General features: G+C 38.8%; 1 protein-coding gene and 1 long non-coding RNA gene across 3 annotated transcripts; both read left to right on the forward strand.

Annotated features, from left to right (window-relative positions):
• The first annotated feature begins 1,812 nt into the window (after window positions 1–1,812).
• LOC103953050 (disease resistance protein RPM1) lies at window positions 1,813–3,772 on the forward strand. Its single transcript, XM_048588028.1, has one exon. It carries the CDS (start codon window positions 2,033–2,035, stop codon window positions 3,656–3,658), a length of 1,626 nt encoding a protein of 541 aa, XP_048443985.1. The 5' UTR covers window positions 1,813–2,032; the 3' UTR covers window positions 3,659–3,772.
• A 9,030-nt stretch (window positions 3,773–12,802) lies between these two features.
• LOC108866435 lies at window positions 12,803–14,559 on the forward strand. 2 transcript variants are annotated; one of them, XR_007259753.1, is made up of 2 exons: window positions 12,803–12,926; window positions 14,179–14,528. It is a non-coding gene; the product is annotated as an uncharacterized LOC108866435 (long non-coding RNA). The 2 variants fall into 2 exon arrangements; XR_007259754.1 differs by having other exon boundaries at window positions 12,809–13,269; window positions 14,179–14,559.
• The last annotated feature ends 15 nt before the right edge of the window (window positions 14,560–14,574 follow it).

Here is a 14,574-nt window from a genome sequence, read left to right on the forward strand (position 1 = left end):
ATATCCTTGTAATCTTGTAGAGAAAAATAATGAGAAAAAGCATTCTCTTCCATATTTTCCACACCTATATATATTGCTATCTTTGTCTTCTGTATATGCAAATACAATTTGCAGAGCTCTATGGCTACTTCAAATACCACTGAATGAGAAACTGAAAAAAAAAAAAAATGTAACTGCGAAGAAGTTGAGACACGCGTCCGCTTCTTCTTCCTCTCTTCCATTGCAAACATGTTACGGAGGCTTACCAGATTTCTTCAACACTGCATAATGTATTGCTCCATCCTCTCCGGCCACTGTGGGATTCCGAAAGGCAAACTTATTCGATTACTTGTGGCCCAAGGACTGGTACAAGAAAAATTAGGGCGGTTTATGGAGGATGTGGCAGAAGAAAATTTATAAGAATTGATCAGCCAGGGAATGCTTCAAATCAAGGAATTCCAAAGTTAGATGCTTCGGCGGGAACTTTTCCTCGGTTAACTTACAAGCAGAATGAAGTCACCATAACGACATAAAATCTAATGATTCTAGTAAAGCAAATGGACAGGAAGAACATTTCGCTTTTGCTTGGTTCTTGATAAAGATTGGTAACCTTGGAACATAAATTTGACAAAAGGGTTCCGATATTTTTGTCAAAAAATGGGAGTTCTCCCTGCCTAGCGACTTTCGGGGTCTCCAGCAGATGATTGCTCAGTTGCAATCTTTAGAATATTCTCTTCAAAAATCTGAGGAACAACACAAGGCAAGGTATGAAGCTGTCCCCCCGACGGTCATATCTTTGAGGATAAAGGCAATTTGGCGGAGGCATTATTAGAATAAAATTTAGGATGCTATTTTGTTTTTTTTAAATAAACGATATTATTTATACTAAAAGAGAAGGGAATGGGCTTAGCCGCTATTATTGGAGCTTAAAAAAAACTCATTTTACAGATTTTATAAGAGTATTTTTTATTTCTTTCTAAATATAAAAAGTTTGCTCAAGAAACTTGATACGGACTTTTTAGTTCCATGTGAAAATTGCAGAGGTAAATGGACTTAGTAGCCTTGTACGACTGCAAAGCCAAATGGAATTGGCACTCAGTTACAGAGTAAATACATATACTTTGCCATTAATATAATGGTCCATGTGACATTACTCAAGGGGAGTAGCAGTATGCTTGAACGGTGGCGGAGGTGGTGATTTGGGAAGGTAATTAACTGTCATGGTTGTGGTCGATAGGTTTTTCAGTTTAGTTGAAACATGGGCACATACGTCATATGTCATTATACAAGTAGAGGGATATTAGAAATTTTTTTTTCTCTCCAATAACATATGGCATATCGCCCTCATGTCATTGCAATGTCATTTTAAAACTACTCCGTCGCCGCTCCCTTGTCTGCTCTAAAAATTCACGACCATATTAATTCATCAAACATGGGTATGCAAAACACATTGAACCGAACGGGCCCTCACTGTTTCCAATCAAACCAAATGTAATTTATGGATGTGAGTCATCAATTCTAGTTTGAAAATGGTCTAATGTGAAGAAAATGGTGTTCACATTATATTTCCATATGAACCAAGCACAAAGTAACAAGAGTAGTTAATAATACTATAAAAAAACAAGAGTAATTAATAAAAAATAAATAAATAGCGAGAGTATTTTTGGCAGTACATACTATCATTATCCTCTCCATCCTTGTCCCAAATTCATTATAATCATGTTTAATTTTATATTATTCATACACTTTATATTTAAATCTAATTTTGCAAAGCTCAACCATCACAAATTTGCATCTGTTACTATCTCAAAGTCACATCAAGTAACATGGCTGAAAGTTTCTTCAAACTAGTTGGTTTGAAACGCTGTCTATGCTTTGTGGTATCCGTCATGCTGCATATGCCTTGTGGTATCCGTATATGCTTTGTCCCTCACCTTGTTTGCTCTCCTCGAAGCTTCTGAGAAATTAGTAAGAAATTAGGATGCTTTGCATCTGTCACCTATATATTGCTATCTTTCTCTTCTGAATATGCAAACACAGTTTGTAGAACTCAATGGCTAGTTCAAACACCACTGAAGGAGAGATGGAGGAAAATAGAAACTCCGAAGAGAGTGAAGAAGTTGCGATATCTTGTTCTTCTTCATCTCTTACATTGGAAACTTGCTATGGAACCTTACCGGATTATCTTCAGCAGTGCTTAATGTATTGCTCCATCCTCCCTGACTACCATGGGATTCCAAAAGGAAAACTTATTCGGTTACTTGTGGCCCAGGGACTGGTACAAGAAAAAGCAGGGCGGATTATGGAGGATGTGGCAGAAGAAAATTTATATGAATTGATCAGTCTAGGAATGCTTCAACTCAAGGAGCATCACTCTGACTCAAGAGGGACAAGATTTCAGGTCTCCTCCCCTGTACGAGAATTCTGTGTTTGTCAAATGGAGGAAGGTAAATTTAAAGTCTTTCGGGTTTTCATTTGTTCAGACATCACACAACTCATATCCCACTTGAACAATCATCAAGTTTCTTCTTTGTTCCTTCTTGGGCAAAATCTTTCTCAACATGAAGGTAACTGGTTACAGTATAATGGTGCAAACTCTTTAAGAGTGCTGGATCTGGAGCGTACCAAAATCAAAATGTTACCAGATGAAGTGGGAGACATGATAAACCTCCTGTATCTTGGCTTGAACCACACTGATATAGAAGAGCTTCCAGAGGGGCTAGGTAGATTAAAAGCTCTACAAACTTTTGATATCAGATGGTCTAGACATTTAACCGCCTTGCCAAATGATGTACTCAGTCTTGTTAGGCTGAGGCACCTCAAAATGTTCAAGAGCATGTTCCAAGATGTTCATGGGATGAAGCTACCTGCCGGAATAGGAAGCTTGAATGATCTTCTGACCCTTACAGGTATACATGCTGGTGGTGGAATTGCAGAAGATCTAGGTAATCTAATACGGCTCAGAAAACTTGGAGTGATGGATGTTGCTGAAGAGAATATCAGTGAGCTACTTGCCTCTATAACGAAGATGTCAGACCTCCTTTCCTTGTCTCTAGAAGGAAAAGACACCTTCAGCTGGGGAAATCTTATGACCTTCTGCGGGGGAAATCTTATCCTCCCGGATTCATTCTCTCCCCCACCATTTCTCCAAAAGCTTCGCCTGGAAGGCGTTGGAGGAAAGCTACCTACTTGGTTCGGTTCCTTGGAAAGGCTTACAAATCTAAGATTAGGAAACTCTCATATATCTGAGGACTCATTATTGGTGCTTCAACAGCTACCCAACTTGGAAAATCTTAGCCTTTGGAATGCTTATGATGCTAAGAAAATAGGGAAAGAATTCTGTTGCATTGGTGGGTTTCCAAAGCTACAGGTTCTAACCATTGCTTCACGTGTTCTTGAGGAGTGGATAGAAATTGAAGAGGGAGCACTACTGAGCTTGAAATATCTCCATGTGCGCAATTGTTTGCGTCTGCGGATTCTTCCTGAAGGTCTGCAGTTTCTCACCAACCTTGAGCTGTTGGATTTGTTGCCTTTGTCGGATGATCTTGCAGAACGGCTGAAACCTGATGGCGGAGAGGAAAACTACAAAATTAGGCGCATTCCAGAGGTAACAATTATGACTAACTCGATGGTGAAAGAATATGCTCAAGCCAAGAGAGAGGGGAGCCAATGTGAGTGAAAGAAATAAAGTTACAAGGATTCAAATAAACTGTGTTTCTGCACACATTTCGCTGTTTATCAAGCTATGAAAGAAGTTTATGTTTTCTATTATATGCAACGACTACTTGATGAATGCCTTGAACCCTTTCTAAGTTGTATGATTGTTAAACCCTTCTCCACTTCTTCCTAATTGCACAGAGAGTAACAACAGAAATACAACAACTTTTTCATTAACTTTCCATCCTCTACAAATCTGTTATTTATTCTACTAACAAGCAACTAACTACTAACAACCTTATACACATGTAACAATACCCCCCCTTAAAACTATTCTTGCAAAAATTGACAATTGAACAAGATTCCAGTAAAATCAACAAGGGAAACCAGTAAAACCAGTAAACATCACAATCAACACAACTCATCAAAGATTCACAATTTCTGGAAATTTAAGCTCCAATTCATGGTAAGGTTCCCATGTAGCATCATCTTTGGAGTGGTTCTGCCATTGGACTAGGACTTCTGTAGCTGCTGTATTGCCCTTCTTGATCAGTCTTCCATCCAAGATTGCAACTGGTGCATCTTGCAAAATTCCTGCATCTGTAATGACTGGCAAGGGCACTGGGGTCTGAGTTTGTGGTCCCAAATGCTTTTTCAAGCAAGAAACATGGAACACAGGATGCAGTTTAGTGTTTGGTGGAAGTTGGAGCTTATAAACCACAGCTCCAAGCTTAGAGATGATTTGAAAAGGATCGTAGAACCTGGGTTGTAGTTTATGGAAGGAATGTGAAGCCAAGGATTTGGTTTGGTACGAAATCAACCTCAAATAAACCCAATCACCTACTACAAATTCCCTCTCGGTTCTATACTTGTTAGCTTGGACCTTCATCCTACATTGAGCAGCTTCCAGATTAGATTTCAACAAGGATAAAATTCTATTTCTTTCTCTTAGAGCTTGATCCAAAGAGTCCACCTTAGTAGTACCACTCTCATATGCAATAATGGCTGGTGGGGCTTAACCATATAATATCTCATAAATCTTAGTGGAAGTATGAAAGCTTGTATTGTAGCTATACTCAGCCCAAGGAAGCCATAATGCCCATTTCTTAGGTTGTAAGCTACAGAAACACCTGAGGTAGGTCTCGAGACATCAATTAAGGACTTCAGTTTGGCCATCTATTTGAGGATGATAACCTGAATTGAAACATAATGCAGAGCCTTGATGTTGAAAAAATTCCTTCCAGAATTTGCTCAGGAAAACTGGATCCCTGTCACTGATTATCAATCGTGGCATACCATGCAGTTTAAAGATGTGATCAATGACGTATTGAGCCACAATTGATGCAAAGTATGGATGTGATAATGCCACAAAATGAGCATATTTCGCAAAACCTGTCAACAACTACCCATATTATTGACTTTCCCTTGTAAGGAGGCAATCCAACAATAAAGTCCATAGAGATGTCCAAGGTTCTAAAAATGCTAGGCGCTAGTCGGGCGGCGGCTGGCGTCTAGCGCCTAGGCAGCTAGGCAGGATCTAGGCGGGTGCCTAAGCGGCCTAGGCAGATTTAGGTAATTTTCTTGTATATCTTGTAAATAAGTGCATATTAATATTTACAAAAAATTATACTTGTATGAAATCCATAGATAAGATTTAGTCTCTCTAACAAAACTAACATTACCCATATACAACATATTTACTAATGGAGAGGGTAACTATTTTTATTTTATTTTATTATAATTATAAGTTGGTAGTGAGTAATTAATTGGAGACTAAAGGTGGATAATTAATAGTATAAAGTAGTGGACACCGGTCAAAGAGAGGGGATGGGTTATTGAGGCCTTGGAAAACGTGAAAGCCCTTATCTTTTCCGTTTCCTCTTCCTTGTCTTCGATTGCTCTGCCCATCTTCTTCTTCCTTTGTAAAATTTCCCTGCTCCACCCATCTTCTTTTTCATTTGTAAAATTTCCCAAAACCTCAAGCGCATCGAAGAAAATTGCATGCTTGATCAAAGAAATCCTAATTGTCCAGGTCAATTTCTTGTTTATCCCTGCAATTACAGATCTATTATTCTAATTCAACATCGCTCTCTCTTACCTCATGCTCTCTCACTCTCTTTCTTCAACATTATGTGAACGCTTCCTCTTTTAGGTGATGCTGTGAAACAACGATATGTATATACATTTTTTAACAAAACCGTCTAGTTGGCCGCTGAGGCCGCCTAACCTGCCTAGTCGGTCGCCTAATACCATTGCCGACACGTAGCCTATTTTTTAAAACATTGGAGACATCTACCCATGCCTTAGATGGAATTGGTAAGGGTTGTAATAAACCTGGAGGCGATAATGTCTCATATTTATTCCTTTGGCAAACTGAGCAAGTTGCAACTCTCTCCTTGATATCCTTCTTCATTCCCTCCCAATAAAATGACCTAGTGATCCTTTTATATGTCTTTAAAAACCCTTTATGGCCTGCAGTTAGGCTTGAGTGATGCTCATTGAAGATTCTTTCCCTTTAAGAAGCTAATGGAGCTTAGCACAATTCTGCCTTTATACTTCAAAAAACCATTATCAAATTGAAATTTATAATTTGCAGTAGGAACTGCATCATCGTCCATTGAACAAATCAATTGCCTTTTAGTAATCACCCAAGGATCCACCTCATTATGCTTGTGAAGATCATTTATCCATGCAGAGTATGGATATAAAATTGCATTCAACTGAACTTCTTCCAACAATTGTAGAGATGAAGAACTAGTGTTGAGAGGAGACCTAAATAGAGCATCAGCAACTTGGTTGTCCTTTCCCTGTTTGAACTGGATTTCATAATCAAATCCTAATAGCTTAGTTACCTACTTCTGCTGAAACGGTGTATGTGCTCTTCCTTGAAGGAAATACTTCAAACTATGGTGGTCTGTTTGTATGATAAAATGATTCCCCACTAAATATGATTGCCATTTGTGAATAGCATGGATAATGGCAAGCATTTCTTTTTCGTAGGCATACAATGATTGATTTCTTGGGCACAAAGCCTTGCTAGTAAAAGCAATTGGTCTCCCTTCTTTATTGAAGCACTGCACCAATACCTGTACTAGATGCATCACTTTCAATAATGAAAGGCTTAGTGAAATTTGGTAATGTAAGCACTTGAGGAGTGAGCATGGCTTGTTTCAAAGTGTGAAAGGCATCAGTAGCATCTTGGGTCCAAGAAAAGTTGTCTTTCTTGGTTAATGCAGTCAAAGGCCCAGTGATCTTACCAAAATTAGGAATAAACTTCATGTAGTAACCAGTTAACCCAAGGAACCCTCTCAAAGCTTTAACAGATGTTGGAATAGGCCACTTAGCAATGGCTTCTAATTTGCTAGGATCTGCAGCAACACCTTCCTTGGAAACAATATGTCCCAAATATTCTATCTGAAACTTGCCAAATGCACACTTTGATTGTTTGACATATAAGCTTCTTCAATGTATCAAATACTGTCTTCAAATGAGACAAATGGAGAGACCAAGAAGAACTATACAGCAAAATGTCATCAAAGAAAACTAGGATGAACTTCCTGAGATATGGTCTAAAAAGCTCATTCATAAAGCACTAAAATGTGGCCAGGGCATTAGTTAAGCCAAATGGCATCACCAAGAATTCATAGTGCCCGTCCTGTGTTTGAAAAGCTAGGGTGCATTCGGATTTGATGATAACCAGCTCTCATATCTAATTTGGAAAAAAAAATGTGCACCAAACAATTCATCTAATAATTCATCCATAAGAGGAATTGGAAATTTGTCCTTAACAGTGATGTCATTGAGGCCTCTATAATCCATGCACATGCACCATGTTCCTTCTTTATTCCGTAAGAATATAACTAGAAAAGAATAGGGGCTATTGCTAACTCTAATAAACCTAGCTTGTAGTAACTCTTTAACACATTTCTTTATCTCACTTTTCTACACTAGACCATATCCATAGGGCCTACTATTAAGTGGCTTACTACCTTCAATTAATGGGATCCTGTGATCTTGAATTCTGTGAGGGGGTGAACTACTTAGAGTGGCAAAGATAGCTTCATATTCCTTCAAAATTTGATGTAATTGCTGAAGTTGATCCATGTACAAATTATCCGAGTTAGCAGTCACCATTGTAGGATTCATTTGTTAGGTATTGACTTTTTCTGCTGCAATATGACATAAAACTACTCTTATAGTGGTTTCTTGCTGCAACAGTTTACTCATTTGCAAGGCTGATATATTTTCCAGTTGCTTGGATGGTGCCTCTGGACTAGCAATGCAATAAGTCACTTGTCACGCCCTGATCCCGAGAAACACCTGGAATCGACGCGCGACAGAAGGACTGTAACAGTACAATATAAAATACATAGAGTCGCTAAGACTCATACATATAGTATACATCAGAGCATCAGCAGAATAACTTACAACAAATGATGGAAATACCTACTCTCAAGTGCATTGCTCTCATAGCTACACCACGTGAAATCTCTTCTCTAATCGCTACACCCATTACTATGCAAAATAACCCTACGCCGTGGGAATGGCGCACCGGGTAAATCAAAACCCGGATAAGCTACGAAGCTCGTGTGAGTGACAATAATACAACATATGTAAATATAAATAAAAACAAATGATTAAATGTCAAAGTAGTGCTATGTCCACACAGGATATTTCTTCTATATATCGTATCCACTGCCAATATCATCACCGTCAATATCATTCCATCATTCTCTTCGAATTGTGACTCACCACTTGCCTTTCATCATTTTCCAAATATTCACAAGGGTCCAATTGCCACATATTTCATAATATAACCACTATACGCCTCATTATTACGTATAGGAATGGTTATTCAATTCTCAATCTCACCACACGTCTTCCAATAACATTCTTAATCATCACATAACCCGAAGTTATGTAGGAATGACACAACATCAATAATACAATCACGTGTAGGAATGAGATTGATATCTTTTCCTCATTGCATCTCTTCATTACGAGTAGGAATGAGTCACAGTTGAATCCGTTATCTTTTAGGCAAAACCATCATGTAAATTATTTCATTCAATCATCACTTTCTAGATTGAGCCACACAAGGGCTATAGAGAGACATAGTTCGGCCAAAGCCCACATTAGGGAAGCAGAGTCACTCCTACGAATACTATAGGTAGTGATCACCCATCACGGATTAACCAAGCATGATCACCCCTAAATATGTATGTATGGCCATACTTAAGTAACAAGGATCACCCATCGCAGACTAACCAAGCATGATCCTAAAGTATGGTCCCCCATTACCGATTAACCAAGCAGGACCATCCATGTACCATTGCTACATGGGGCAGATTCTGATTTTATCCCACATTACCCCATGGACTGGGTTGGTGGTCCTCTATTAGCCCTCACAATCATTTCATGCATAGCATATACATACATTTCCGATAGCACCATCAAGCAAACATAGCATAGTAGCACACAATTCTATATAATCATTTGGAAATCCATGTCATATCCACATAATATATAATAAGGATTTTCATGGGTAATAACCATATCATATAACATTAGTGTCACTCACCTGGGTTATTTGCACTTCTAGATTCACTAACTTCACCTCAAGGGACCTAATACAACACACAAATCCCACTTAGGAAACTTAACAAAACCGACACGTAAAATGAGGCAAGTGCCACTTGCACGTAAGTTGAGACGCACGTCAACGGAGAACGACACATCCTCAAGATAAGTCAACTAAGCTCCATCAAGCCTCAATAACATTCTAAAAATAAACGACACTCTAGAATAGAGAACGTTGACTAGAGCATCAACCGTTGATAAGGTAGGTCGACTAAAGGTTAATAAACCTAGGTTATTCAATTTGCAAGATCTGCACATAGGATTTCCGATCTGTAGGTTCTCAAAGGTCCAAAAACTAATAACTAGGGTGCTCATAAAATGGCATGACGATCCAACGGTTAGATTGTCGTCAATTACGAAAATCGTACGGTGGTACAATTATCCGAAAAATTGAATAATTGAACCATTGTATCAAATTTCAATGAACGGACTTTGGATATGGGCTCAGGACATTGAGAACGTCTTGCTGTCCAAAATCCATAAATTTTGATTATTCCCACGCGCCACCGCGAGTGATGGTTTCTGGCGACCAGAAACTTATTTTTTTGACTAACTCCAAATTCTACCAAAATTTACAGGAAGATAGAACTCAACAAGAGGAACAACTTTTATACCTGCCATGAAGTCCAAAAGTGGACGAAAGAGGGTCAATTTTCCCAATAAAGCTGGGGTGTGCTTAAAGCTTCCCGGTGTTGATTTGTCGCCTACGGTGGTCCAACGGGGTCAAGGATGGTCGGGATTTACTCTTGGGATGATGGGCTACAAGTTTCAAGTGGTGGAGTAGGCCATCACTTTGCCGATTTGCCAGAAAAATGAAAAGGATGGCCGGAGCACTGTTGATTTTCGTAGGTTTTTGTGGCCTTGCACGGCCACATTCGGTGGTTAATCAAGGTGGATCTTAGTTGGATTTTGTAGAGAGGAGTGAGAACTTCAAGATGGTGATGGTGGCGTCGAAAAATACCACCGGAGTTGGCCGAAATCGGCGTCGGAAAATGGGAGGTCGTGGGGGTCAATTTGGGTGGGTTTCTGGGCTTTGGATCAGGGTTCCTGAAATGGAAACCTGCTAATTTGGGTAGATTAGGTTTGGAAACTTACTACAAATAGTAAGTACACATGTCTAAAAGGTCCCACTACTTCCGAGATTCGTAACTTCTCCGTTCTAACTTGGAATTAAGATCCATTTGCGCGTTCATGCTCATGGAATTAAACTCTACCTAAACAACTCAAGAGTTGACCGAAAAGGTCGAGAAAATGTAAAATAACTAAAGTAACCCTCACTTTGCTTTTCTCAAAATCGGAGAATTAACGAACTAACTTTAATTAAATCTTCGTAATACATCAAAAATAAAATAAATAATAATTTTGGGGACATGATATCACATCATTGCCCTTTTTTGGAACTTCATATACAGTTTTTCAAAGTCCTAGAGAATTGGACCCAAGGTTCTCAACCACTGTACTCCAAGCACAACATCACAACCTCCCAAGTGAATGGCATACAAGTCTGCGATACAAGTATAGTTTTGAATCTTCATTGAAATCTGAGTCAATGTACCATGAGTCGAAACCTTACCCTAATCAGCTATTTTCACATTAAAAGTATGCCCTGTGTCCCTTCACCCTTTTGACCAAACCAAAATCTACAAAGTGATGGGAAGTTCCAGAATCAATAAGAATAGTAATAGGATAGTTCTTGATAAACCCATTGACCTTCATATTTTTAATGGTTGGTGGTGCAGGTATTCCAAATAATGCACAAGTTGTGATTTCTAACTCTTCATTATCCAAATCTTCACTAACACAAGAATCAAAATCTTGGACATCAATCAAAAGCAGCTGTTTCTTATCACAAGTATGCCCCTTAAAGTATTTCTCCTTGCAGTGAAAACATAAACCATTTTTCCTATAGAAATCTACCTCATCAGGAGTTAATCTTCTCACACTAGGAACTCTAGGTTTATTCTCAGGCATAGCATTGGAATTCAACGTTTGTAAAGGTGAATGAAAAGTGGATTGAATTGCAGAATTCTTAGAGAAAGATTTCACCTTTAAGTTTGATCATTTGGCATCCAACTACTGCGCAATGGCTGAAGCTTCCAATACATCTTTAGGCTTCAAGATCTTAACATCGTGTCTGAATTCTGGTTTCAAACCCCCAATAAAGCAAGATTTGAGAAGAGTTGGACTAATTTCTCTCGTTCGATTAGCTAATCGCCTGAATTCGATCACATAGTCGCGTAAAGTTCCAGTTTGTCTTAGTTTCACTAAGCTTTCAGCTGTGTCTTCCCATTTCGATGGTCCAAATTCTTGACATAAAATTTTCGAGAATTGTTCCCACCAAGGATAATTCTCCAAACACATTGCCCACTAAAAACATTGTAATGCTTCGCCTTCCATGTGGAATGATGCCAGTTTCACTTTCCTCGAATCGTTAATGTTGAAAAATTCAAAGTAGTGTTCTGCCTTGTAAATCCATCCCAATGGATCATCACCCTCCATGAATCTTGGAAATTCCATCTTCAAGAATGGTTGTCTTGGCTGCTGGTTGTAATTTTGCCCCAAATCTTGGTGATTGACATTCGCATTCATTTTGTCACGAAATTGATTGTCGCCGAGAGTCGCTTCGAAAGATTCTTCTATCGAACAACCATTGCAGCGCCATAAGGGATTGAAGCTGATGAAGAATCAAATATTGTGTTGACTTAAATTCCTCTTGTGAAATGCTGAATTTTTCCTGTGTCGCTTGGAATTCATCGATATTGGATTCGAGATTAGAAACCCTAGACTCCATGGTTCTTCAAAAATAAAAATTAAAAATTCTAATTCCCACCCCCAAACTTAAATCACACACTGTCCTCAAGGTGTGAAAAATAAAAGAAAATGAAAAAAATAAACTAACATAACAAAATAAAAATAAATAATCTCCTTAAATATCAAGAAATAGAAAAACGAAAAAGAAAATAGAAAATAAAACAAAAGACAAGCAAAACAAACAATAAAATGATAGACTTAGCATCTTGGGTTGGAATTTGAAACCATTGTGCAGGACAAGCGTTGGGCAGAGGAAAGATGACACGAAGGCCCATTGAAAAACGTTTGGGTTTGAACCCAATCCTCCAACTCAAAGGTCCAAGAAGAAAACAAAAGAAATGGAGACACACGGAATGCATCCGTACACCTCACACGCGCACGGGCTTGTGAAAAACTTTGGATTCCCTTCCGATGTCTGCACTTGTCACCTCGAGCCCAGAACCAAACGCTCCTCCACCCATTTTCTTTCATTGCTCTTCCTTGCATAAAAACCTTGGTTGCTGCAGTCAAAACCAAGCTTTCTCTCTAGAACTCCCAGATCCGAGCCACAACGCCCAAACTTAATATCGACTCCTCCCCAGCCCCTGTTCTCTCATCTTCGTTCATCTTCTCAGCAGATTTCCTTTACCATTCCGACGCCATTTCTTCTCAATATCTTCTTGTGACTTAGAATCAGAGTAAAATCGATACTAATCTCTTGCATGTTTGTGTCATGTGGTAGGAACCTCGTTTGGTAAAGGAAGAGAACGTGAAAAATGAAGGAATGACGGAAAATCATAGATTCAACGGTCAAAATTGGGAGCGGAGATATGAAAGACCTGCGGATCCGAGATTATAAGGTGTATGTATGCCCCTTTTTTGTTTTACATTCGAGCGGGAACCAGCTTGATCTGTGAATGTGCTATATGCGTATGTTGGTTTTAAATTGCTGAACATAATGAACTGTATGATTTGGGCCTGTGTATCCGTGTATGAATATGATCTCTGCATGCTCGTAATTTTCCTTTGTGTTTGTGCATGTTTCCTGATGATGAATGTTGAGCAAAATTTTGCATGAAATTTGATCTGCGATATGCGGACCCTTCTGCACACTTGGATCGCCGATTGTAGAACCGTGTTCATGGGAGAGACTGTGAAGTAAGTGGATCCAAGTAATGTAGAAGCTTCCAAGCAAACCCCACTGTACGCATTGCTGAATCTCAACTCAATTTTTTATTTTTTTTTTTCCCGTATCGGCACTGCCTAATCCCATGAATGTAGAAGAATGGATGATGAATGTGCTGGGGTGAATGAATGCAACCTGCAAAGATCACACATTAAAAATCTAATTAGAATAAAACCCAAAATAAAAATACTGATTAACTAAAAACAATTGCTGTTTTTGTGTTTTTCAATTGTCTGATTTTTTTTGTTCTTTTGTTTTTTTGTTTTGTTTTGTTTTTGTTTTTTTTGTTTTTTTTGTTTTGATTTTGTTTTGTGATAAAGACTAGAAGGAAGAAAATAAAAAGAAAAGAGTTTAGAAAAATTGGGTTGCCTGCCAATTAGCATATTCGTTAACGTCTATAGCTAGACGTATTTGAATGAGGTTGGTGATCACGTCACTTGCTCCTTTAGAGTCAACCATGCCTTTACCGCATGATAGAGCAATAGTAGGTGGGGATTGACTTGAACTGTGCATTTGAATTCATTGGTTGAATCTTTCTTGTCCACCCTTTTGTGTGAATTAGTCTTTGAAACCAAATAAAGTCCCCTCTAGCGAGTCTTGTGTCTCCCTTGAACTGGCTTCAATCTAGTATTTAACACCCACAACTTTTGCATTGGCCGAGTTTTGTGACGAAGAATTGGGCTGCCACTAAGCTTTTTCTTCCTTCCCTTGTAGATCTTAGCTTGCTCGTAGGACTCGCCTAGATTTTCTTTAAATTTGAATGCTTATACTGCTGGACCGTCCAATTCAGCAACATAAATTGTATCAGTAGTCATCTGCCCTGTATCCAAATCGATCAATGTGTTTGAGAGCTGATCATGCGACATATTGGATGTTAAATTTGTGTGAACCTCCCCTAACATGTTAACACTCGTGTCTTCCTGCAGGCTGTGTGGGAAAGGTCTTGGTGGCACATAAACATGGGTAGGACTCGGTTCTGGTGGGATTATAGGATCAGCATGTGCTGCTCTCTCCCCTGGACGTGAATAACGGGCAGATGGCTCCTCAGTTCCTACACAAACCTCTCGATCATCATAGCTTGTCCCACAGTTTAATGCTTGAATCAGAAATCCTTGATTGGTTATTTCAATGTACAATTCAGATAATTCCAACAATTTACAGAGTTTGTCCTCTACCGGAAGCTCCTGTGACACATTAAACTGCCCAAAATAGTGTTCAAGATGCTTTTGCAAACTTGGGGTGTAGAGCTCTGAATATGGATTGTTCCAATTTCTTTGAGTTGTTTCTCATATTGATATGCTCCTGGACATAATCTGGAAAAT

This window comes from the organism of the source record quoted next, unplaced genomic scaffold (genome assembly GCF_019419815.1).
Source record: "Pyrus x bretschneideri cultivar Hongxiangsu unplaced genomic scaffold, Pyrus_bretschneideri_v1 Contig27, whole genome shotgun sequence".
Lineage (NCBI taxonomy): Eukaryota > Viridiplantae > Streptophyta > Magnoliopsida > Rosales > Rosaceae > Pyrus > Pyrus x bretschneideri.